Source organism: Camelina sativa, chromosome 11, assembly GCF_000633955.1.
Source record: "Camelina sativa cultivar DH55 chromosome 11, Cs, whole genome shotgun sequence".
In the NCBI taxonomy this organism is placed as follows: domain Eukaryota; kingdom Viridiplantae; phylum Streptophyta; class Magnoliopsida; order Brassicales; family Brassicaceae; genus Camelina; species Camelina sativa.
In genome coordinates this window covers 9,137,192-9,163,284 of record NC_025695.1, presented here as the reverse complement: position 1 = coordinate 9,163,284, position 26,093 = coordinate 9,137,192, and the positions used below count along the sequence as shown (strand labels likewise).

At 36.5% G+C, this 26,093-nt stretch overlaps 5 protein-coding genes across 7 annotated transcripts in view; 3 read left to right on the top strand and 2 right to left on the bottom strand.

Annotated features, from left to right (window-relative positions):
- On the top strand, positions 1,854-8,103 carry LOC104722538 (serine/threonine-protein kinase CTR1-like). Of its 2 annotated transcripts, XM_019233227.1 has the most exons (15): positions 1,854-3,183; positions 3,260-3,558; positions 3,678-3,822; positions 4,994-5,109; positions 5,476-5,684; positions 5,805-6,224; positions 6,312-6,352; positions 6,469-6,537; positions 6,634-6,734; positions 6,868-6,952; positions 7,039-7,137; positions 7,232-7,300; positions 7,389-7,520; positions 7,647-7,841; positions 7,917-8,103. In XM_019233227.1, the coding sequence occupies exons 1-15, from the start codon at positions 2,353-2,355 to the stop codon at positions 7,932-7,934; spliced, it is 2,829 nt and encodes a 942-aa protein (XP_019088772.1). In that variant the 5' UTR covers positions 1,854-2,352; the 3' UTR covers positions 7,935-8,103. The 2 variants fall into 2 exon arrangements, with proteins under 2 accessions (XP_019088772.1, XP_010439026.1); XM_010440724.2 differs by having other exon boundaries at positions 7,647-8,103.
- Positions 8,312-11,800, bottom strand: LOC104722537 (geranylgeranyl transferase type-2 subunit alpha 1-like). Its single transcript, XM_010440721.1, has 9 exons — positions 11,725-11,800; positions 11,447-11,599; positions 11,153-11,315; positions 10,910-11,070; positions 10,710-10,814; positions 9,545-10,303; positions 9,285-9,465; positions 8,932-9,103; positions 8,312-8,859 (listed from the first exon to the last, which is right to left on the bottom strand). Exons 2-9 carry the CDS (start codon positions 11,560-11,562, stop codon positions 8,474-8,476), a joined length of 2,043 nt encoding a protein of 680 aa, XP_010439023.1. The 5' UTR covers positions 11,563-11,599; positions 11,725-11,800; the 3' UTR covers positions 8,312-8,473.
- On the top strand, positions 11,948-13,986 carry LOC104722536. Its single transcript, XM_010440719.2, has 3 exons — positions 11,948-12,040; positions 12,213-12,551; positions 13,012-13,986. Exons 2-3 carry the CDS (start codon positions 12,242-12,244, stop codon positions 13,668-13,670), a joined length of 969 nt encoding a protein of 322 aa, XP_010439021.1. The 5' UTR covers positions 11,948-12,040; positions 12,213-12,241; the 3' UTR covers positions 13,671-13,986.
- On the top strand, positions 14,368-16,030 carry LOC104722535 (protein ECERIFERUM 1-like). The gene is made up of 2 exons (XM_010440718.2): positions 14,368-14,816; positions 15,056-16,030. The coding sequence occupies exons 1-2, from the start codon at positions 14,379-14,381 to the stop codon at positions 15,872-15,874; spliced, it is 1,257 nt and encodes a 418-aa protein (XP_010439020.1). The 5' UTR covers positions 14,368-14,378; the 3' UTR covers positions 15,875-16,030.
- LOC104722533 (NADPH--cytochrome P450 reductase 1) overlaps positions 20,543-26,093 on the bottom strand; it is a 7,073-nt gene continuing 1,522 nt past the window's right edge. The window contains exons 1-17 of one of the 2 annotated variants that reach the window (XM_010440714.2): positions 24,443-24,915; positions 24,282-24,341; positions 24,121-24,197; positions 23,976-24,033; positions 23,804-23,887; positions 23,688-23,724; positions 23,419-23,488; positions 23,062-23,253; positions 22,882-22,974; positions 22,254-22,479; positions 22,063-22,146; positions 21,832-21,983; positions 21,635-21,731; positions 21,336-21,563; positions 21,139-21,261; positions 20,940-21,053; positions 20,543-20,847 (exon numbers count right to left, since the gene is read on the bottom strand). In XM_010440714.2, the coding sequence (XP_010439016.1) occupies positions 20,767-20,847; positions 20,940-21,053; positions 21,139-21,261; positions 21,336-21,563; positions 21,635-21,731; positions 21,832-21,983; positions 22,063-22,146; positions 22,254-22,479; positions 22,882-22,974; positions 23,062-23,253; positions 23,419-23,488; positions 23,688-23,724; positions 23,804-23,887; positions 23,976-24,033; positions 24,121-24,197; positions 24,282-24,341; positions 24,443-24,742 (2,076 nt within the window). In that variant the 5' untranslated portion in view covers positions 24,743-24,915 and the 3' untranslated portion in view covers positions 20,543-20,766. Of the gene's footprint in view, positions 20,848-20,939; positions 21,054-21,138; positions 21,262-21,335; positions 21,564-21,634; positions 21,732-21,831; positions 21,984-22,062; positions 22,147-22,253; positions 22,480-22,881; positions 22,975-23,061; positions 23,254-23,418; positions 23,489-23,687; positions 23,725-23,803; positions 23,888-23,975; positions 24,034-24,120; positions 24,198-24,281; positions 24,342-24,442; positions 24,916-26,093 lie in introns of those variants that run through there. The other variant, XM_019232755.1, reaches the window with a different exon arrangement.

Below are 26,093 nucleotides of genomic sequence, written 5' to 3'. Positions count from 1 at the left end.
GTGAGTCGGAGGCGAAAGAGAGGTGGGAGACGTCCGATTCGATTGCAATTTCAATCGCAGTTAAGAAACGTTATTAGCCTTAAGTTGTGGTATTTGTCTCATTAGTCAAATACTAATCCATTTAACACTGTTAAGATATTTTTCTTCTTATTTTTTTTGTTGTATACCCCAACTAACACTACCTCTCAAAATAGCTAACTTAGAAGTGGCAGTTTTGTTTTCCGTTTCTAAACTATCCAAAAACATTTAAAAATTGCGTTCGAATGGGAGACAATGCATCTTAGATCTCAATCCTAGTTTACAAGATTAGTTTATATAGGGGATGTGGGCATACGCATCGCATACCAAAACCGTGTCGATTACTAACTAAATCCTGCTCGGGACCACGAATTAGATAAAATTATCTAATATTAACAACACATTATTGGTGAACATAACAAATAGAATATACATTAACCACATAAAAAGTGTATGGAACTGGAAGAAAGAGAACCGTCCAACCAGTTTGATGATAAGCAGAGAAAAATAAAGATAATGTTTTCCCTGCCAACAATATAGTTATATACTAATAGTGTTTAATTGAATAGACTATGATCGAATTTATGATGAGATTATTCGAGAAGAGAAGGTGTCGCTTTACGTGGACTCGATCCTCGTGACGACTCGTTGTGCTTTCTTTTATTTTAGTTATGTTCAAACAAATTAAAAGTAATCTAAGACGAATAAATCTAGTGGGTTATCTGTATCAGTACACCATAAAAGAGACCCATGCATGTATCATAGCATATAAATGTATTAAACAAAGCAGTCTGTATATATAAAATCTTTCGATTGAAATAAGTGAATGAGTCACGAGCTAAATCTGAAGGCTTCACCAAACCAAAAAAATATAAAGGTATCAAAACAGCTAAACAACACTCTTGTGAGTCATCCCCTGTAGTATTTTTATTTGTAATGACAGAAATATTACTTGCACCTGATATTAAATGTAACAGAAAGATAAATCATTTGAAAGTTAATATAGATACAAATATACATTTCTTGCGTTGGGAAATAATAGAAACCTTGTCGGTTTTTTACGGTAAGAGATGGTAACTAACTTTGTAAGAAATTAAGGAGAATCTAAAAGCGCTCACATGTAAGCGAAGATAAAGGAGTTCATGCGGGCGAAAGCAAAGTGAAATATCACGCACTTCTTATGTTACGTTTCCAACAAAATCAGTAAGATGCAATGGTGTGTGCGTGCGTCGTATCCAGGGGAGACAAATAGTGACATAAAATAATATGAACTTTTTAAAATTATCATGATCTAAAACTAATTACATCTAATTTTTCTAAATCCCAAAACACAACTAACTATAAATAATACCAAATTATTGATCATACATGTATTAAAACTCAAGATCCGTCGAGCCAATTTTCACTTTACAGACAACATATGCTAACTTTATATTTATGTAATTAGCTTAAAACTATACAAATTAAAAAAAAAAGGTAAATGGTAGTAAATCAGTGATTTGTGTAAAATTCTTGTATAAGTAATTTAAAAATGTCTAAGAAGAGATTAAGCATCTAGACACCCACAAGATCTAGAACAATGAATGGCTCATTAGTCCAGTCATTAGTCATCCTTACCTTCTTAAGTAAAAAAACTGCGCTCATGAGATTGAGAGGGAGAGAGCAGACAAGAAATGCATGAGTAGGATGATAATCCACGTGTCATTATTTATTGCATGAAAAGTATACGTGTAGGCTCCTCACATAAAAGTTTCTCCCTCCTCCTTCTCCCATGTCCCAATATGCTTTTCAAAGTTTTTTTAATTGGTCATCTTTAAAAAAAAATAAACACACAATTTTCAAATATTTTATCTCCAATTTGCTGTTTTTTTTTTCTTCTTCTCCTTCTTCTTCCTGCCTTTCTTTTGTTGTCCAAATCTCTCAACACCTATTTGACGCTCTCTCCTTGTTGATCCAACAACAAAGACCTTATTTCTTCTCCCCAACACTAAAAAGTAAAAACACCGTGCGTTTTTGTTTCCCGGTGAACCATTTTTGATAGCTTCTACAGTCTTTTTTTCTTTCCCTTTTCCAGTGGTTGACGATTTGACTACTGCAATCTGAACGAAATAGGGAAGAGAACGGATCAAACACAAACATCTCTCACCACGAATTCAGTTTTTCTCTCTTCTATTATCTCCTTCTTGGTCATCGTCTCTGTTTGTGTTTCTTGTTCTCTGGATTCGATGACGGGTTTTGGCTGAACGAAGAAACCAAGCAAAGCTAAGCTGCGATCATTTTCATTTTCCTGTTCGATCTGTCAGTTTTTTTTTTTTTTTTTTTTTTTATAACGAAATGCCTCACCGGACTACTTACTTCTTCCCGAGGCAATTCCCCGATCGTGGATTCGATTCCTTTTTTCACGACAAGAAATCGTCGTCTAACGTTGGTGAGAGTTTTGGATTTGAAAGGGATCATAATAGTAATAATAAATCATGCGACAAGGAGAAGGAGACGACTCTGTTCTCATCTAATCCTCTGCTTTCTAAAAGCTCTGCCGTTTCAGATCTTTTTAGCGATGATCGCAAGTCGGAGAACAAAAAGCAGCAGCAGCAACTAGCGGCTTTCTATGAGTGGTTGGCCGAGAAGAAGGCCAATCTATCTCGGTCTTCTTCCGCCGCTACTACTGGACGCGTCAAGCCTACGCGCCTCTCTATCTCTAGCGACGTCGATGAGGAGAGAGAGCTTTTGTTGGCCGCGGCTGCTCCGCTTCCTGCTGCTTCTTCCGTCATTGTGGCGTCGTCTTCTTCCGCTCGAGCGATTAGCATGAATGAAAGAAACATTGATCGTAGCTTTGATAGGGAGGTTTCGCTTCCTCGAATGTCTAGTGACAGCAGTTTCGCTGGAAGTTTCTTCTCCGGGACGACGCTGGACGGTAATTTCTCCAATTTCTCGAGTCCGACAGACGCAAGGGAAACTTCCACCACCACGCGTGTCTCTGTGACCAAGGAGGAGGAAGAAGAAGTTGAGGTTAGGGAAGAGGGCAAAGAACAAAGCTTAGCGCAGAAGTCAAAAGAAGGCTATTACTTGCAAGTCACGCTTGCTATGAGGTTAACCTCTCAAGCTAACCTCGCCGCTGAGTTGGTTCATACAGAGAGCACTGAAACTGTCTCCTACCGTTTTTGGGTACGAACTCCTATATGAACTTTTTTCTTAAATGATCTGAGTTGTGATTTGTTCTTTCTCCATTTTGTTCTTTCAGGTAAGCGGTTATTTATCATACAGTGACAAAATATCAGATGGATTTTACAGCATATTAGGGATGGATCCGTATCTTTGGTTGATGTGTAACAATTCGGAGGAAGGAAAACGACTTCCATCTCTTTTGTTACTAAAGGAGACTGAGCCGACTGATACATCAATGGAAGTGGTTTTGATTGACAGACGTGAGGACTCGCGTCTTAAAGAACTGGAGGACAAGGCACGTGAGCTGTATTGTTCTTCTGACAACATGTTACTGCTCGTGGAGAAACTTGGTAGACTTGTTGCCGTTTATATGGGGTACACTACTTTCTCTTCTTGTTCTTCTTCAATTTTCTCTGTGATTTAGTTTCGCCTACTTCATAGTTTGTGCATATATACGGTAAGATTTGTGTGCTGAGGTTTTTAGAGATTTTTAGGGGAAATTTCCAGATGGAGGAAGGTGAACTACAGAAACGATGGAAACTAGTTAGCAATAGACTCAAGGAGTATCGGAAGTGTATCATTCTTCCTATAGGTAGTCTAACGATGGGGCTTTGCCGGCATCGTGCCATTTTATTTAAGGTGAGCCATGAACGTACATAATAGAAAGCTAGACTGGTTTAAACATTTAAATATTATCTACGGTATTGATTCTTGACTTGTATATCATGAATATGCAGAAATTGGCTGATTACATAGGTTTACCATGCCGGATAGCTCGAGGTTGCAGGTACTGTAAAGAGGGCCNCGGGACGACGCTGGACGGTAATTTCTCCAATTTCTCGAGTCCGACAGACGCAAGGGAAACTTCCACCACCACGCGTGTCTCTGTGACCAAGGAGGAGGAAGAAGAAGTTGAGGTTAGGGAAGAGGGCAAAGAACAAAGCTTAGCGCAGAAGTCAAAAGAAGGCTATTACTTGCAAGTCACGCTTGCTATGAGGTTAACCTCTCAAGCTAACCTCGCCGCTGAGTTGGTTCATACAGAGAGCACTGAAACTGTCTCCTACCGTTTTTGGGTACGAACTCCTATATGAACTTTTTTCTTAAATGATCTGAGTTGTGATTTGTTCTTTCTCCATTTTGTTCTTTCAGGTAAGCGGTTATTTATCATACAGTGACAAAATATCAGATGGATTTTACAGCATATTAGGGATGGATCCGTATCTTTGGTTGATGTGTAACAATTCGGAGGAAGGAAAACGACTTCCATCTCTTTTGTTACTAAAGGAGACTGAGCCGACTGATACATCAATGGAAGTGGTTTTGATTGACAGACGTGAGGACTCGCGTCTTAAAGAACTGGAGGACAAGGCACGTGAGCTGTATTGTTCTTCTGACAACATGTTACTGCTCGTGGAGAAACTTGGTAGACTTGTTGCCGTTTATATGGGGTACACTACTTTCTCTTCTTGTTCTTCTTCAATTTTCTCTGTGATTTAGTTTCGCCTACTTCATAGTTTGTGCATATATACGGTAAGATTTGTGTGCTGAGGTTTTTAGAGATTTTTAGGGGAAATTTCCAGATGGAGGAAGGTGAACTACAGAAACGATGGAAACTAGTTAGCAATAGACTCAAGGAGTATCGGAAGTGTATCATTCTTCCTATAGGTAGTCTAACGATGGGGCTTTGCCGGCATCGTGCCATTTTATTTAAGGTGAGCCATGAACGTACATAATAGAAAGCTAGACTGGTTTAAACATTTAAATATTATCTACGGTATTGATTCTTGACTTGTATATCATGAATATGCAGAAATTGGCTGATTACATAGGTTTACCATGCCGGATAGCTCGAGGTTGCAGGTACTGTAAAGAGGGCCACCAATCGTCTTGCCTTGTCAAGATTGACGATGACAGGAAGCTTCCAAGGTTTGATAGCTTTATATATAAGCCTCCCCCATTGGCTTTTTTTTTTGTTTCCCTCTCTTTCTATTTAACTACAGCCAAATTTGTCAGTGGGTGTACATAAATAGACTTTCAGGCCGTTAGCAAAACTCTATTTACTTCCTACACTTATGGACTTTCAGGGCATGGTATTAAGGAAGTTTATACCTACTTCTATTTAAAGTACCCCTTCTTGACTCTTTATGTTTTACTAACAGATGGGTCTCTCCTCTCCAGGGGTCTATTTGTGTATGTCCTTGATTCTGTGCTAGCTCTAGAGTGGCATTGGATATATTTTCTTGAGCTTATGTTCCATGTTTTGAGTATATACTTGATATCATTTCTCAACAGGGAATATGTAGTTGACCTTATCGGGGAACCAGGAAATGTTCATGATCCGGATTCCTCTATCAACGGTGGAACACAGTGTCAGGTTCCTTCACCTCTTCGAATGAGTCATCTTACAGAATATTCCAGGCTTTGCGTGCATAGTACATCTCCTAGTAAGACTGTAGAGTCAAAGGCTTCACGCGATCTTTCTGAAAATATTCAATGTTCAGGTAGGCTGCAGTTAGCAGAACATGTAATACCATTATAATTCAAAAAAATTCTGTTTATAATTGAGGTAAAGATGGAAGAAGATTGTGATAACAGTTATGCTAATTGAAATATTCTTGTAGGGAGTCAAGGCCATGTACACAAAGAAATTGAGTTGCCTGACATTGCAGCGACAATATGTTGTGCTCATGTTGATCAAACTTGCTTCACAAAAACATCATCAGTGGTTTTGTCAGAATCAGTTCTTCGAGCTCTACCACTTGATATACCAAACCTTATTGAAGAAAAGATTGTCCAACAAGAAATCTTCAAAGAAGAAACCATTTTATCAGAAGATCCAATTGAAAAAACTCCTGTCAAGCAGCCAAAGGGAGACTTATTAGTTGAACCAGAGATAACAGAAGCTGACACTCGAAAAGATAAAAAAGGCAGGTTACCTGTTGACGCCATCTCACCGTACTTGACTATTGAGCCTTCTTTGGCATCAGATTGGCTGGAGGTCTCATGGAGTGAACTGCATATCAAAGAGCGTGTGGGTGCTGGTATGTCTTTCGTCCATGATTTTTGAGAGTACAAAATATATTCTGATGTAGCACCTTAATAACAAAAACTCTCTACGTTTTTTTCAGGATCATTTGGAACTGTCCATCGTGCTGAGTGGCATGGATCAGTAGGTTTCAAATTTTCAAAAAGTTCATCATTTAATGTGTTTTCTCCGTGGAGTAGCTCCTACTCAGATAGAATTTTTAGCACGAGATGTTTATTACGTTTTTGTTTATGATGAAGGATGTGGCTGTCAAGATTTTGTCTATACAAGACTTCCATGATGACCAATTCAGAGAATTTCTCAGAGAGGTATGTAAAGCAAATAGATCTTTTGTGTAACTAACTCCATGAGATCACTTGAGACCTCTCTGAAACTAACTGTCAACCCTGTGATATCGATTGAAGGTTGCAATAATGAAACGTGTTCGTCACCCAAATGTTGTTCTCTTCATGGGTGCTGTGACAGAGCGACCTCGCTTGTCAATAATAACAGAATATTTACCAAGGTAATTCATCAGTATACTTTTTTTTTTTGGTTTGTTCAGGCCAAAGTCATATAGTTGAACATATTTATGATGTTTCATTTTAAACGTATGCATTACCTATTAGCTTATGTTTCTGTCTTGCTTCTTGAAACAGGGGGAGTCTTTTTCGCCTCATCCATAGGCCAGCTTCTGGGGAGTTACTAGATCAGAGGAGGAGGCTACGTATGGCATTGGATGTGGTTTGTGATCTTTCAGTTTATGTTTATCTAATAATATGTTTTTTTTTTGGTATGAAACTTGAAAAAATGTGTTTATTTTGGACTAGGCCAAGGGACTCAACTACCTACACTGTCTTAATCCTCCAGTAGTGCATTGGGACCTGAAATCTCCAAATTTATTGGTTGATAAGAACTGGACAGTGAAGGTAATTATGTTAAACCAAAAAAAACTGGATTGATACAAAGCCTCCCTTCGTCTCTTTCAGTAACATATCAACCTTAACCTTGCCCCTGTCTCAGGTTTGCGATTTTGGGCTTTCAAGATTCAAGGCAAACACTTTCATACCATCAAAATCTGTTGCAGGAACAGTAAGCTCTCCTAAGATTTTAATGACTGTGGAATATGAAAAAATATGTTCTGACATGTGAAACTTCTTCTCTTTGTCTGCTTTAACAGCCTGAGTGGATGGCTCCAGAGTTTCTTAGAGGGGAGCCAACAAATGAGAAATCAGATGTTTACAGCTTCGGAGTAGTTTTATGGGAGTTGATTACTTTGCAACAGCCTTGGAATGGTCTCAGTCCTGCTCAGGTAACAAACATTCTCTTCCCATGATTCTTCAAAATTGGTGTTCACACATGAGTGAACAACTTAGATACCTTTAGTGTTTGTTACAGTTTAGTTATAGTATCTTTTGAATCTTGGTCTGGTGATTAGGTGGTTGGAGCAGTTGCATTCCAGAACAGGCGGCTTATAATTCCTAACAATACGTCTCCAGTTTTGGTTTCTCTGATGGAAGCATGCTGGTCAGATGAGCCGGCTCAGCGACCAGCATTTGGTGGTATAGTAGATACACTGAAGAAGCTACTAAAATCTCCGGTGCAGCTGATCCAAATGGGCGGAGACAAAGGGGTAATTCCAGCTAAAACAGCTCCCATTCTATAGTTTAAATACTTACCTCTTACAATACTAACATAAACACTGTAGGTGCTTTGCGTTGATTAGCTCCTGAATTTGATTTTAAATTAGAAAAATCAATGAGACGAAGCCTTGCCTGGAAGAATGGAAGGCTAATTTTTTTCTTTTGTTTCTTGTTTGTATAGTACAGTTTTTTTATATGGCCTTACTTGTGAGACAAAGCATAAAATAAAATTATGAGATTTGGTTTCTTGCAGTTGGAGACCGTTGCATTTGTTGTAAATTTGCAATCCATGCAATATGTCATCAAAAGTTGTTTAATTAAAAGTTGATTGGTCAAAACTCAGAAACAAAAGGAGCAGAGAAAATCTTCTTTACATGTTTAGTTGCTTGTGTTTGTTTATTAGTATGTTTCAAAATGTTTCTATCGAATCAAAACCAAAAGTCTGAACAAAGGATTCAGGTTTTCAGGGAATATAAGCCAAATTTGGTAAATAAAAAGGTATAAATAAGATTGTTAACTGTTAATAAGAAGCAAATCACAACAACAGCCACCATCAAGAAAGAGAACCCCAATTGCTTTGGGGATTTGATGATCTACAAATACAAAAACTTGGCCCTATGATCTAATTCCCAGGTTTCTGGCCATTGAGCCATACAAGCTTTGGCACAACCTGGAGGACAAAAGAGTTGAATTCGTCCCCTGCAATTTCATTTCCTGCTATATCTAATTGTTTCAGATTCAAATCTCTTAACACGAAATACGCATCCCAGTATTTGGTGACCAATCCCGGATTCTGTCTTCTTACATCATCCTGACTCCAGTCTGAATTAGAGAGCGGTGAAGAACAAAGGTACCGTGTTGTGTCCACTGAGTGCTTGCCGATGTGGTTGTGGGAAACATCCAACACTTTCAGCTGCTTCACATGTCTTAGAGAGTCCAGCGCTGAAAAATTTCTGATTCTGTTATGACTCAGATTTAGGCAAGAGAGAAGTTGCATTGCCTCCAATCCTGCAAGACCCACATACACCATTTAATCACATCTACCACTCAGATGCAACAGCTGGAATCAAGAAACTTTACCTTCTGTTGAATGAAGCTCATTGTGACTAAGGTCTAACATTTGGACAAACAGCAACTTCTCGACAGAGGCTATCCGAGATAGTGATAACTTATTTAGCCGGAGACATACTAGATTGTTCATACCCCTATATCTAAAAAGGTATCTTGACAAGGATTCACTGCTTGAAGTCACCTGCATGAACATTGTCTTTATGAGTAGTAGGCGTGATGAAACAGAAATTTTATAAAAAATCTAGATTCAAACAATCAGCATTATACTGTAGATTAGAATGTAGGGAAAACCATAAATCTGATGGAATTTTTAAGAGTAGAAGCTCAATTTGAGATTCACTACGAAAAGGAAGACTAAATACCTTGTGGAGAAAAGCTACGCTGTGCTCATCCTTGTAGTAGTGGTGATGCGAAGAATCCAGTGCCATTAAATCGTTATACAGCTGGAGTATTTCTTCATAGTGAACACCCTTAACAACAGCATCCGACATCATAGCTTCAGAAGCCATCAAAAGCCTCGCAAGAGTGAGCTTTCCGATTTTGCTATAAAAGGAATAAGAGCACAAAGTTCAAGACTACAATTTCTCATTCCCATCGAGACAATGAAGTATATAGGATATACCTATCAGCTAATAGACGGAAACATTCAATCTCAGAATCTATAGCTGCCTGACGCCATTTTAAATCAATTCCAGCATTTAACTGATCCGAGGTGGCAAGAGAATTCAAATCCTTTGACTGCGCATTCCAAAGTTCAAAACCATCCGTCCATGAAACAATGCGCTCTTGAGAATCTTTGGCGGTATCATGAACATGCGCTGTAAAGACAAACTCATAAGGAGTGCTGAAATTAAATCCTCTGGAAGAAATAATTCCTGGAGAGTTCCCAAGCCTGACTTTCACTTTGTATTCTTTGCTTTCACAAGGTTCTGAAATAAGATATTTCAGACGAGCAACCCAGACACAAGACACTTGAGAGCTTTTATTCGAAATTGGTTCCCAAACAAGGTTCTCGTTTCCTTTTAGTTCAGAATCAATTGTAACAGTCAACGAGCTAACTCCACCAACAGCTTGGTCAAAGTAGAGAATCAGTGGAACAGAACCGGTCTCAGAACAAAAAGTAATGACGTTAAAAGGAGAGCCAATCAAGCACCCAGCTCCAGATAGAATGACACTGGAACCATGCGAAGGCCAAGAGGAAGTGAGAAGAGGAGACTCCACATTAACAGTTTGAGCAAGTAGCCAAAGATGGTAAAACCAACCACTTTGGTCATCTGGGTCCGTAAAAATAGCTTGATGTACTATTTCATATTCATCAGGAATCTTTTTCTCTGGAATAAATCCATCAACCCTGTTTGCTAGCAAACTTGAAAGAAGTACACTGCAGAATTTCAAACAACAAAAAAGATACATTGGTAATAGCGCTTTTGATACAGGCAGGTAAATATGCTGATGTGAGGAACACCTTGGCGGTGTATCAGTGTTTACTGAATCGAGAAGCTAGTAACTAAGCCTTAGCTTTTTGTATCCCATAAATATATAGCAATAACATCAATAGTATCAACCAAACTATAAACAAGCCAAGTAACCCAAAGATGAATGTTCCATCAGAGGAAGCTTCATATTGTTCATGAACAAATGCATCCTTCCAGGGATGAACTCCATTTTTACACTATTTAATTACTTTGGTTCGAGGTATGTGACTATCAATCTAATGCTTCGGTTTCTTAAAAAACGAACATGTAAATAGAGTTTCCATATAATTTACTACATAATAATATGCGTACCTACGATTATGCCATGCAGAATAGTTGCTGAAATTGTTATTGATCATATCATCTGTATACTGCAACTCATCCTGTTCTGACCTGTTGGTTAGCTCTACAACAAACCTGAAAAGAAACAAACAACACATTAATATGCAACGCTTTGATTGACATACACAATGCACCATAAAAAAAAAGTGTTGAGATTCCCTAATCTTCACCTGCGATAATTCCAAGCATGAAAATTTCTGGGATCTAGCTTCTGGAATTTATCCAAAAGTTTCAATTCATTCCCTGTGGAGGAATGCCCTTTACTCAAAACCCACTTCCGATGATGCCAAGCACCATATGACTTGAAATTCTGCTTCAAAGCATTCTCTACCTGAATTTAGAACAGAACAAACAGCAATCATTGAGCAGAATTTGTTTAATTTTTTTTTTACTTATTGGTAGGAAAAACTCACCACTCTGAGTTCTTCATCAAGAATTGACTTGACCGAGTTTGGATCTGACTCAATTCTGGAAAGGCTATCCTCCACTGCAAGCTTCCGATAATTCCATGCCGTGTACGCCTCAGGATTGATCTCTAGAAGCTTCGTGCTCAACTCAATAGCTTCCTTGGTATAACTAGAAACCAATATACCACAACATACATGATGATCATTAGTAGATGATGAACAAAGGATCCTGTAAATCGAACTAAGAATTCTGAAAAAAAATAAACTGATGAGATCGAAATGAAAAGAGAAGATTTGTACATTTTTTCGTGATGATAAGTCATAAACTGAGACTGAAGAGACCGAAGCTTAACCGCTTTAGCAGCGGAAGCTGCTTCGTCTTCTGGCTTAGAAGCCTTCCTTGGACGACCGTGCATTCTAATGCTAGAGTGGGATTCAACTTTTCCGGTAAATCTGATCAGAAGTTCAGAATACAAATTAGAAAGCTTAGACAAAACACTAAATCGAAACAAATCTAAGGGTGATCGAAAAATCTAGAAAACAACAGAGATGAATGAAAAACCGGAGAAGCAGATCACCTGAAAGGAGCACGTAGCGGCGTCGATCGAGATACGGTTATACGAACAACTCAGAGAGACGAGGCTTTTGTTCTCGTGCTTGCAAATTGCAATTGATAAATTTCCCGGTCCGGTTTAATGATTTCAATCGTCGTAAACCAGTAAACCGAATTTATTGAAAAATAAAATACGGTTGAACACGAACCGGATTTTGGAATTCTTCGTTTATGTATTGAAAGGCTCTTTGTTTTTCATTCAGTTCAGGGTTTTCAATCCGACCTTGGACCTTTGGCGACGAGGAAGTGAAGATTTTTGGGGGAAGCAGTACCTTGTCAAGGTTCGTAATCACTCTCGATTCTATTTCCCCAATTTAGATATCTGAATAATTGAAGAATTTGGTGTTTTAGGGGTCAGATTGTGTTCTGTATCTAATGCTTTTAACTGTGCATAGCTCGTCTTTTGGATTTGATGGGATTGATTTCTAAAATTTTCCTTTGTGATCGTTGTAGTTGGATTTACATTGAGTAACAACAACACAATGGAAGATTCAGAGAAACGAAAACAGATGTTAAAAGCAATGCGAATGGAAGCTGCTGCACAGAACGAAGATGATTCTATAGGTCTTGAAGCCTCTGTGAACACAGGTCACTTATCTAATCCCTTGGCTGAGACATCTACTCACCAGCAGGAGTCTTTTGAAAAGCCAAGGTTTGATTATTACACAGACCCCATGTCTGCTTATTCTAGTTTCAAGAGAAACAAGACCCCTAAACAACAATACATCTCCTCTCCTCATCATCACCAAACCACCTCCCCAGTGCCGCCGCAGTTTCCACCGTCTGTTCCAGGTTCTTTTTTTTACTAACTCACTCACAAGAAAGTAGTACCATGTCAGTTTAACTTAGTTAGCATGTTAGTTGGTCCTTGGTGAGTATATAAGTATAAGATGGAACATATTCAGGAACTAACTTGTGGTATCTGGTTGTAAGGAAGCTTCTTGGCTTTGGGAGAGTTAGGTGATCTCTACATCAAATCATTAGGATATTTTTGTTCATTGTTAGTGTTTAGTAATGTGTTCGTGATTGTGATCATTAAGTCAAGATCATTGAAGGAATAAAATTGTCACTCTTCATCAAGAATAAGTTTGCGAACCTATTAACTTCTGCTACCTAAATTTGATGTATCCCTTTATGCTTCCCTTTCTAGGAATTGATAGTACTATGTTCTCATCAGTTACGGAAATTTATGTTCTCTTTCTGACAATGAGAAGTAATCTAGTTCTGATCCTTGTATTATAACTGTGAACAGGATCGTTGAGCAGTGAGTATCTGGGACATACCAATCATGGCGGTTTTCAAGCAGCTCATTATGATGGTAATAATCTGCATACCGGACCAAGAGGGATGGCGCATCTTTCACCCTCACACAGAGGTTCACCCGCCGCTTGGAATAATAACTTTAGGCCTCCACCAGTTAACCATTTAGGTCCACCTCAATGGGTACCTCGTCCTTTACCATTCTCTCCAGAATATCCTGACATGGGGAATAATAGATTCGGTGGTCGAGGCAACTACAACAATACTGCTCCACAATATTCCCATTACGGACGGCAGAACTCTAACTGGGCTGGAAACATATATCCTAACTCAGGAAGAGGTAGAAGCCGAGGACGCGGTATGAACACAAGCTTTGGGAGAGATGGAGGAAGAAGACCGATGGAACTAGGGGCAGAACGATTTTACTCCAACTCCATGGCTGAAGATCCATGGAAGTATCTTAAGCCAGTCTTATGGAAGAGTTGCTCAGATTCTTCTAGTAGCAACTCAACAACAAGTCAAGCCTGGCTTCCCAATTCTATTGCACCAAAAAAATCTGTGACCTCAGAAGCTTCCCACAAGGCTAGCAATAATCAACAGAGTCTTGCTGAGTACCTCGCTGCTTCTCTAGATGAGGCTACATGCGATTAGTCAAGCAATTGATCAGGACAATAGGCCTAGTGAAATACACCAAGTACAAGCATCTGGAGTCGATCAGGATACCCGGAAAGATCATCGACGACTCTTTCGAGCTAGGTATTGTTCAATGACTAGTGTTCATTTTCTTAACGAGACACAACAGCGAATGATGATCATCTTGGGGAGTAGAATGGTTGGCATAGGTGTGTTCTACGCTAAAATATTTTGTTTTTTTTGTTTTTGTTTTTGCTCAAGATTTAGTAATGCTACAATATTGTAAAATCATTATCAGGAAAATTTGTTGCGTGAATGCGTTTGAAGTGTCCCACATTCGTATTCTTATCATTTTTGCTGCTGGAAACAATGCTACTATAGGAATCTGTATTTTGTTTTATTTGGATTCATGCAACTTGTTGAGTAAAACTGATAATAATATACTAGTATCTTGTGAAGAATTTTAGTTGGCTACAACCCAGTACATGTGCGTTTGTTGCTTGAAGCCATATGACATGGTGAATGTAATAAAGAAGGGTCGTTGTTGGATGGATCTGATCACTTAAACTGTCCAACCCTGTCGTTGCTAGACACCCGAATCCCATCTACATTTAATGTTGCCGTCACCGAAACAGTTGTCCGGTCCCAACTCGAAACTTTGGTATTTTATATAACACATCCTATTTAGGCACAAGACACATATCAGCTTATCTCAACAAAAAAAATATGGAGGCAAGCCCAGTGACTGGTGTCAGGCTCTCTTCGGTGGTCCCTGCTTCTGTGGTAGGCGAGAACAAGCCACGACCGCTCACCCCCATGGACTTAGCCATGAAGCTCCACTACGTCCGTGCCGTCTACTTTCTCAAGGGTAAACGTGACTTTACCGTCTCCGACTTGAAGACCACCATGTTTACTCTACTCCAATCTTATCATCACGTCTCTGGTCGGATCCGGATGCCTGAAAACGACAACGACCCTTCTGGTCTAGCCTTACCTTACATTCGCTGCAACGACAGTGGCATACGCATTGTCGAGGCCAACGTCGAAGAGTTCACGGTGGAGAAGTGGCTCGACTTGGAAGATCGTACCATTGACCACCGGTTCCTTGTCTACGATCACGTTCTTGGTCCTGATCTTTTCTTCTCTCCACTCGTTTTTCTCCAGGTACACACATACACACATTTTAGTTTTATGGATCAATAAAGTTCCCATGCAGGTGAATTAATAATGTTGTAAAGCAAAATCTTTAGTAGTTACTATCAAACATTCATTTCAAATTCATTCCAAAAAATATGCTATGTGGAAAAGGAAAAAAAAATATATTTTTCACATGTGAATGAGTCTTTTACAAATCAGGCAAGATTAAATTAAATATTTTTTTTACTTTGAATTTCGTATTTCAGATAACTCAATTTAAATGTGGGGGGTTCTCTATTGGGCTGAGTTGGACACATGTTCTAGGAGATGTGTTTTCAGCATCAACGTTCATGAAAACACTTGGACAGCTAATGTCGGGTCATGGCTTACCCGAACTCGTTTACCCAAAAACCCCCGAACTAACCTCTCATGATCATAATGGTGAAGCTATTGCCATAAAAAAGATAGAATCGGTTGGCAACTGTTGGTTACTTGCCAATAAATGCAATATGGGGAGATACAATTTTAATATTAGCCTCAACCAACTTGATCGTTTGATGGCCAAGTACACCACGCAAGTCGACCAACCTCTCTCGGAGATTGATATTCTCTATGCATTGATATGGAATTCACTACTGAATATCCGTGGCGAAACAGACACAAATGTTATAACTATTTGCGACCGTAAGAAATCTACAAGCTGTTGGAATGATGACTTGGTGATAAGTGTAGTGGAGAGAAAGGACGAAAGGATTGGGATATCCGAACTAGCTGCACTGATTGCGTGTGGGAAAAGAGAAGAAAACGGTGTGATCAAGCGGATGATAGAAGAAGATAGAGGGTCTTCTGATTTTATCACGTACGGTGCAAATTTAACGTTTGTGAATCTTGACATGGCAGATATGTACGAGTTTGAGATCAAAGGGGAGAAACCGGATTTTGTAAACTACACGATTCATGGGGTTGGGGACAAAGGTGTTGTTTTGGTTTTCCCCAAGGAAAAGTCTGCAAGGATTGTGAGTGTGGTGATGCCTGAAGAAGACCTTGCAAAAATCAAGGATGAGGTGACTAATATGATTATGTAAGTTTGTTTTTTTTTGTTCTTGTGATGTGCAACTACTATACATTATTTACACTTTGTAATTCTTATGGCATATTGGACATTTCTTTTGACTATTCTTTTGTTTCACAAAGAGTGTCACTTAATATTTTCAATGTGATTTTTTACACCAAATTTCTTATTTTATCCTTAATCCAAAGCTCTTTTTTATTAAACTTAAATGATTAACTACTCTTTAGATAAGGGTATACTCGGTAAAGACCCGTGCTGTTGCACGGAAAGAAATTTTTGTTTGAGCTATTACATTTGTAAATATATTTATTTAGTATAACATTTATAATACAAATTTATATTGGTTTAAATTCATCAAATTTATGAAAGTTTAAAATATTAATCGTTTCACCATAAATTTTAGATTGACGAATTAGTGATTGGTTAGATTTTTATCAAAATCTAACCACAAAAAAAACTAAAATTTCATGAACCAAATGATTTAAATAAAATTATTAACCCGGTCAAACCCGTCCGCTAAGCCATCCCACAACAGGTTTAAATATTTTGAACCGCAGAATATCTTTGCATCTGTCTCACTCGAATTCGTGAGATCCGCGGATAACCCACATGCATCTCAATAAATTATATTTCTAATATATAAAATATATTTAAAGCTTAAACTTAATTTATATTAATAAAGTTGTGTGATAAAGTTTTTAAGAATAACACATTAGTTTTTTTGGTTGCAAACACAATGGCATATAGCTGTAAATAATAAATCAAAATGAGGTTAAATAACTAAATGTGTCTCAGCTATGAGTATAATATTATTACTTTTTTCATTTTTATTGGAGTGGACTTTCTTAATTTTAAGATTTATGTAAAAACACTATAACTACATATTTATATATAATATTTAACTACATAGTTATCCAAATTAAAATATGTATTCATGTCATTTCAATTGGTGATCATACTTCTTTTTTGGGCAAATATATGTATTGTTTTTAGCAAAAGAATAAATGTTGAGCCAGTTTCAAATAATATTCGATTATTTCATTATTAGAGCTTTATAAAATTATTATAAAGGTAACATTATTTATATTTTTGAAAATATGATTTTAAATATATATTTTCTTACATCTCATAATATAGTTATATTGTTATATTACAATACATAGTGAAATTAATTTAATTTTGAAAATACGTAGGGAATAATATTTATCAATTTTTGAATAATATTTACGAATTTTAGAATTTATAAGAGCAAAATATTGTGTATATAAATAAATTGAATAGCAACAGTGACAGTTACAAAAAAAATATATAGCAATGGCAGTTTTATGTAATTTTATGGAATACTAAGGGCAAATAATAAATTAGGTAAGGAGCTCTCTGGCGACGACAAATCAGATTTTTCTTCAGAATGCTTCTCTTTTAATATATAGGGGATATATGTACAATTATAGTTTTTCTTAATTTATGTGCAATGTGTCAAAATGACACTCCTTGTGAGAGAAAATTTATATACTTAAAATGTGGCCAAACATTCAATAAATTTGTATTTTTGGAAATGCTGATGAATCAGTATTGGTTTGCAATAAAAATTAATGTCCCGCTGAATTGATTTTGATGGGATTGACAACTAGAAAGAAAAACACCTAATGGGGTGGGTCTTGGACTATTCAATTGTTACCAAAATTATCTATTGATTTGGATGGGACTCACAACTAGAAAAAACAATTAATGTTGGTTTTGGACTATCTATTTAATGATACCCAAAATAGTTTTTTTTTTTTTTTTGAAGTAGGATGAAAGCAATCTACAATAACTAATACTAGATTTTAACCAGCTATACACCGCGGGATAATTTTTTATGTTTAAGTTATATTGATTAATTTTATTTGTTTTGTTTAGTGTTTAAGATTATATAATTGTATTTTGATTGTTAATTCAAAATTAAGATATTTTGTGTGCTTTAGTATAATAGACAACCCATAAAAACTATATAATCATATTTGTATAAATTCTAACCTGGTCCATTAAATGACCCGCGAGCATTTAAATTTCTTTTAGCAAATTAAAATGTTTAGAATATATATATATATATATTTAAACATATTATAATTATGGGATACTAATTAATGTTAATTAGATTCATTTCAAATATATTTTTTGAAACTAATATAAAGTATGATGTAAACTATATTTCGAAATGCTAATTTTGGGTTTTCAAGAGAGGTATTATATATCATTATTTAAATCACAAATTTATTTTCTAATAGTTAAACAAATACTAAAAAGTGTAGAATGATCAAGTCTAAGTGATATGATCAATAAAACATTTACTCTACTGTTACATACACCTTGATACAATGGATAGTCATCAATACTTCATGTCTTAAACCAAAATATTGAAAATAATAATGTTAGTCTATATAATAAACTTTGTAATTACAATTTTGTGCATTGAATAGCTTCCATAATACACGTGGATAAGTATATTGAACTCACAAGCTATCCCTCTTGTCGTATATCGTATCTTTGTTATGTTTTATCTACACCACTGGTTAGGAGTAAAATTAACCGAGAGATTTGTGATAAATACAATACGAAGGCCAATAAACAAAAATTAAGTAAACTTAATTTCAAAAAGCTAATAGTAAACCATTCTCTTACTTCTACATATCGGCATAACCCATAGAATCACTTACCTATAAGGGTTTGATACTTATTTTTATTGAATGTTGCTTGATGAAAAAACAAAACAAATTTTGGTATATGGGATTGAGATATGTGAAACTATATTGTAAATCAAAACTTTAATAATGAATTAGGATAGCCATAGAATAACATAGATCTTAATAATAATAGATATAAAGATGATACCTAGGTATGTATACTAAACTCAAAATTGGTCCTGTTCTCAACATTGCCTTTGCAAGGACTCACCTACAGGGAAAAAATGAAACATGTTTTAATTGGCCATGTTCTTGTGAAAAACATAATTTCAAAAGCCAAGTAAGCAATTAAAAAAAAAAAAAGTAACAATGCTAAAGTTAACGTACCTGTGCTAAATCATTTTCTTAGTTTTCCAAATTCTGGAGCTCCTCTTTTGAACATCACATGAGTTGTTTGCCTTTCAATCTTGCTTTGTTTGTTAACAATAAGAAATGTTTATATTTTCTTGAAGTGAACTTAGATAAAACTCATCCCACCATATAACTATGCACGAAAATCACAATCAAGCCTTCTCAAATTACAAAAAAATAAAAATAAAATATATATAATACAATAGTTTCTTAACCAGTAAATCAATAATGCTTGATGAGCAAGGAATCAAACGATCCTTAGTAATAAACACGAGATTTTTCTGTATGCCTATTTGAGTTGGTAACATTATTGCAGAACAATATTCAGTTTCTAAAGGAGATATATACTGAATTAAATGTATTTCTTGGTGACATAGTTAAATATTTGCTAAAATTGCTTTTCTTAATTTGGGTTCTCGTGTTTATGAACGTTATCTACGTCATAATAATCATTGAGATTATAATCCTTTGTTTCTCAAAGTCGGTAGACTTACATTCAACTATCACATACAATCCTTTAAGATCTATTAAAATAGGTTTTCAGATTTTAATCTTGTTTTAAAATTTAATGCGTAGAGTTTTGATTGAAAACATCAAAAAGTATAGATGGTGTCAAGCTTATTATGGCAATAAGTGTAAATAAATTTGTTCGATTAATATAGTTCCATTAAATGCGTTTCCAGGAATTGTTATTTTAGGAAAATAGTTAGGGGTTAATTTTGTAATTAAAACAAATTAAATAACCAAAACTTCAAAGGCATAACACAAAATGTGCTTCAAAAATAATAATATAGATGGTTGACAAACATGCGTTGTTGGTTGATATCAACAAAAACGAACATGCGTTGTTGGTTGTTAGTGGCCAGTTATGGAATGAAACTACACGGAGGAATTTATTATTGGAATATCCAACACGAAAAAAGATGGGTTTGGTTGAGCTTGATGTAGTTTAAGATCAAGGCATTTCACGTTTGCCTAACACTCCATCGACTTATGGAAGACGGGTTATTACAACAATTTTGAGCTCCTGGGACCGACCTCCATGTCAAAAGAAAGATTCTGACTTAATTCCTCACATATCCACATGAGGGGATAAGCAAAGAAGACAAAACAACTCTATATATATAAAAAGAGGGTTTGGTTGAAATCCGGAGTTCCAAAACCGGAAGAGCATAATGTGGGACTGACTATTAGCAAATCAAAAACATATTCCTAAAGAAAGTCTTATCTTGGCAAGAGAAGAAGTGAAAAATCCAAATCAATCTACGTTTATAAAGAGACCAAGAGTTTCAACCTTTCATCAGATTAGATCTATCTAATATCCATGCACAAAACTATTAGTTACTACTTACTACTTTCAACATTTTTATTTGTTCGTATAAGACAACATTTTATAAGTGACATTTTGACAATTTGCTTGTTTGTTAGAATAATATTCTTTGCCAATCTTCTTCTTAGTATAATAGATAGAGGCAGAGGCTACCCTTGAGATCTTTCTTGTTTGGTGTCTACTACATTCGGAAACTGGACATGACAGATTATAGAGCGAAAAGAGATAGTCACTGACTCACTGGTTCACAATGATCTACCATGGACACTACAAAGCATGACTAAAATCTTTTCGGCTCCTCCAGATTTATTTAATAGTTTATACTTTTGTTCATACAAAGACAACTTTGACAAACCATTCATGTTTTGACTATAATAAGCAAGAAAACAAGGGAGATGGAAGAAAATAAACAAATAAATATCTAAATGGTAAAAAGAGTCTTCGTACCAAGAAAGAAACCTTGAAAAGGCAGACAATTCCAATTAATCATATTATATCAAATCACCAGACATCTCTGAGGTATCTTCCTTCAGTTTGAAGTTTCTTAACTATAGCCTCTGCTTCTGACGAACTCACACCTTCCTGGAAATTTGTAAGATAAAATCATTGGGTCGATCTTCCAAGGCAAAAAACCGAAGTAAAATACTAAATTCCATCACAATGCTTCTTTATACCTGCTCTTGAACAATGGTATGTAGAGTTCGGTGCACATCCTTCGCCATGCCCTTAGCATCACCACATACATAAAGATATCCTTCTTCCTTTATTAAATTCCAAACTTGTGCTGCCTACACATAGATGAAATGCAAAAAGTAAGGAGATTATTTGACATTCTTTTTCTCAAAGCATGATGCAGCCCTCCATATAATTTACCTTCTCCGTTATCTTATGTTGAACATACTCCTTCTGCGCTCCCTCACGCGAGAATGCCACGATGAGCTCAGATATTACGCCTTGATCAACAAAATTCTTGAGTTCATCCTCATATATAAAATCCTGCAACATAAATATATGCAGCAGCTCAGCATGATGACACTGCAAATGAAGAAGGTGCTTGTTAAAAGTCTCACCATCCGCCGATTTCTGCACCCAAAGAAGAGCAAAGATGAGCCTAGTTCTTCTCCATCTTCTTTTAGTGCCATCCTTTCCTGCAGAAACCCTCTAAAAGGTGCCAGGCCAGTCCCAGGTCCTACCATAACGATTGGAGTTGAAGGGTTGGTCGGTAACTTAAAATTAGATGATCGAATAAAGATTGGGGCTCCACTGCATTCATGACTTTTCTCCGCAGGAACTGCATTCTGAGTTTTTGAAAACTATTAAAAAAAGTAACAGTGAAATGTTGGATAGTAAATGAGAAGGTAAGAATTACCTTCATCCATGTCGAACACACCCCCTTGTGGATTCTACCAGTAGGAGTTGGACCATATACTAGTGCGGATGTAACATGAACTCTACTTGGCGCCAATCTGTATTGTAAAAAAAGTAAGAAAGATTTCGAATGACAGAGACACTCAAGGGTTAGTTTTCCGTCTGCCACAACTGATATCTCAAAAAGAATTAAATTACCTCGGCGAGGATGAGATGGAGTAGTAACGAGGTTGTAGACGAGGAGCTATTGCAGCAAAAAAAACACCTAGTGGGGGTTTGGCAGATGGAAAAGCAGCCATCACCTCTAACAGACTTCTGTGACTTGCAACAATCCATTGTGAATATTCATCCTACAATAGATAAACCGACTGTGTTAACTCATGAGAACTTAAAAGCAAGAGAAAAATCGATATTCCAGTCATTTAGAACCTTTCCATCAGGTGATGTCAGGTGTTTAAGTTTCTTGGCTTCACTTGGTTCAGTGGCATAGGCCGCCAAGGCAACTAACGCAGACTGAAACCAAAAAAAAGAGTTCAATATTTGGGATTTGGGAATAAGCAAAGACCAAAGCAACCATGAAAAGCTATGTGAGGCTAATTACAAAATAAATAGATGTTAACCTTTCGAGGAGGGTTCAAAAGGTCAGCGTATCTTGCCAAACCAGCCCCAAGTGTGCATGGACCAGAGAAAGGAGGCGGCACTGCGCTTCCTAATGGGGAGCCATCTTCCTTATCAGCATGTATGGAAAATACTAAATCGAGAGAGTGGCCAAGCAATTTTCTAGCTTCTTCAACTATTTCAACATGATTTTCCGCATAAACACCTACATGGTCTCCTGTTTCATATCTGAAAGAAATGCAATAGTTTTTATACGCGGTTTTCTAATTGTGAAATTTTAACAGAACAATCAACTGTAGACTAAAACATCAAAAACAACATGTGAATATAAAAGTACACACAGAAACGAATGGCAGAAACCAATATTGAAGATATTCAATGTGAAGGTTTTATTTTTTCACATGACCCAATGTGACTGGTATTTTTTAATCTATGTAATCCTGGTAACAAAACTCAATGGAATGCCATAGTCCTACTAACTCAAAACATACTGAATTTGTAGCAAAATCTCCCAGATCACTCTAATAATCATATAAAACAAGGAGTCTACGTAAGCTGAGATAACTGGACTGCCTTGTATTTAATGCAAGGGTATAATGCAATAAAATATGTTAAGAGTTGGATGCTTACGTAATACCAGTCCCTGATATGTCGAACTCGAGATGGATGCAAGACCGATCAGATTCAGGTGTGTGAAGCTCCCTCTGCACAGCAACATCAACCCTGTTTGGAAGAAGAAACAACTTTTAGAATGCAACCGAAACTGTAATCCTATTCCAGTATTTACTATTTATTAGACCTTAACTATACCTTAAGGGATGATGAATGTCAATAGCAGTATTTCCATTGGCCACATTTGATCCCATTGGTTTCTCGGATGTAAAACTAGGATCATGAATCACCAGCCGGTATTCAGGAATAACAGCTGTATAGGGAGTTACCACACTTGTATCATCCTCGTCCCTGAGGAGCTTGTCTAGTTCAGACCATAGCGATTCCTTCCTACAAACCACAAAAAGCATGAATAATACAGTATGGAGACCCTTACAAACACTATTAACCAAGTCAACTCTGTAGACTGTAGAGTCCCTGTCTATAATAATACAGTAAAAGACTAGAGAAAGTCTTTCACAGGAGCAAACGTAAGACAGAGACTCAGAAACAAACCAGGCATTAAAATCATCCTCGATGCTCTGATCATCATCTCCTAGACCAACTTGAATAAGACGCTTTGCACCTGCATTGAATGATGATACCAGTTACGTTTTACCTCATGCACTAAAGAAACTAAGAAATGGGTATCCATGTAGCCAGAGAGAAAAGAGAAAACATTCGGCACTATCTTAGGTAAAACATAGCGCAAATATCTCCTACGCTCTCTATCTGATATCTAGCATTACCTAAGACTTAAAATATATGAAAACATACTCATGTACCTTTCTTACAAAGCTCTTCATCAAGAACTATCCCGATCTGGTCCAAGAAAATGACCGTCAGATCAGGTCAGAAGAAAATCAATAAGCTAGAGAGAAACATTTTCTCACAACGGTACCTTATTAAAATGTTCATACTGGCGATTACCAAGAGCAAACACACCATATGTTAGTTGTCCAAGACTTATATCCCGTTCATTATCCTAAAAACATGATCACAGAATATATGAGGAAATCAAATCCAAGGAAAAACTAAACTTGGAGTTGATTCATTGCATTGATGCTACAAACCTCCGTAAACCATTTGAAAAATCTAGCAGCATTGTCAGTAGGCTCTCCGTCTCCATAACTAAAAATAAACGAATCCATCAAACTCTGGGAGGTTATAGATCGCAAAAAAAAAAAAGAAATCATAATGGGATTGGATAAATCTTACGTAGCAACACAAAAGAAGGCCAAAGTTTCCTTCTTCAATTTCTCTTCATATTGGTCATCATCAGCAGCATAGTCATCCTAATTAAACCCATAACCAGTGAATATACAGTAGCTTAAACAAGAGGAAGTGAAATAAAATCATACTCCCAAAGTACATCATACCAAGTCAACGACTCTGACAGCGGCATTTTCATATCTTGCTTTGATTTCTTCTGATAACGCCTATGAAAAAAAAAAAAGAAACTGATACTGAAATGACCCAATCTTTTAAATCAGAGATCAAATCAAAACTTGAAAGGGTTATAAGAGTAGTCGCGGAGTACCTTAGCAAATCCCTCAGCAGTTCCAGTCTGCGTACCGAAGAAGATAGAGACTCTAGTCTTGCCGGATCCCAAATCAGCATCATCGTCGTCTTTAGCCATAAGAGACTTAGGGAGGACCATAGGCTTCAGCTCCCGGGTCTGATCCGCCGTCGTTTTCCTCCATAGCAAGACAACAAAGCCAGCTACAAGTGCCAAAGAGGTGGTTGCAATCACAAGGACGACGTCGTCGGAAATCGAATCGGTCCCAATAATTGACTTGAGCTGCTTGAACAAATCGGAAGCATACAAAGCAGAGGTCATCTTCTTCTTCTCGATTCGATAAGCTTCCCCCGTCACTCACTCAAACTCAATCTCTCTCTCTCTCTCTCCAGGGTTCGAGGATTCAGGGGGAGAGATCGAAGAGCAAGAGGAAGCAAAGAGGGGCTTATTGTGTGTTTATCGGTGGTGGGGCGTTGAATCTGAGTGGGCTCCTTTCACTTTCCTTATTGACTTTTCTTTTTATTTTTTGTCAAATTAAAAACAATAATTCCAAAAAAACCACATATTTTTTTAACCACAATTATTATTATTTTACAAAAAAAAAAAAAAAAAATTATAAAAGTTGATAAACCATCAAGAAAAGTTAAATGATGTTACATATTCATTCTACTAATCAAAAAAAAATAAATAATGGTTAAAACTTAAAAGTGGTGAGTTAAATTTTTAAAAGTGAGAATCACACTTTTTCTAACATAAAAGTTTTCTCCATCAATTATAATGGTAAAAAGTGAATATTATAAGTTTTTTTTCTGCATAAAATACGACTTCTAACATTAGTTTCTTTCAAATAAACTTCGATATTCTTCCTTTTTTTCTCTTAACTAATTAATTTCACTATTAAACAAAAGTTCAAAAAAAAAAACTTTAATTTTAAATCAATTCCTCCCACGTTTCCGTTTCCTCTGTTAAACAATTAATGGATCTGATTTTGATTTTAAACAAATAAAGTATAGTAGATTTTGTACTAATATAATATTATACGTTGGTAGATTTAATTTATTTAACATTTACATAAATTAATTGGTAAGAATAATTTACTTAGATTTTAAGTTTAACTCATGCATCGCATGGGCATTTAAAAAAAAAACAATGCATGGTTGTCTCGGCCCTTTGATGAGTACATTATAACCAACCATATTTTTTTATCATTTCAAGATTTTGGTTCCTAGTAATAATAGACACAAAAAAAAAGATATATAGAATCAGTTGCAGATTGATGCAAATCGTTGACCACTTTCCAGTCCCCAAGACTGATTAGTTTCATTCAGTTTGATTTCAACTATTAATTTACTCATAGAGTACATAAAAGTCATATCTTAGAAAGTAAAGAAAAAAGTGACTTGGGACCAAAATGGAGAAAGCTAAGCTACTTTACACATGCAATCAGGAACTGGATAAGTGTAAATAGACTGCTTCTGCTTGCGTAGACGAAGCTGGCCATGTCTGTTCTTGNAGTACATCATACCAAGTCAACGACTCTGACAGCGGCATTTTCATATCTTGCTTTGATTTCTTCTGATAACGCCTATGAAAAAAAAAAAAGAAACTGATACTGAAATGACCCAATCTTTTAAATCAGAGATCAAATCAAAACTTGAAAGGGTTATAAGAG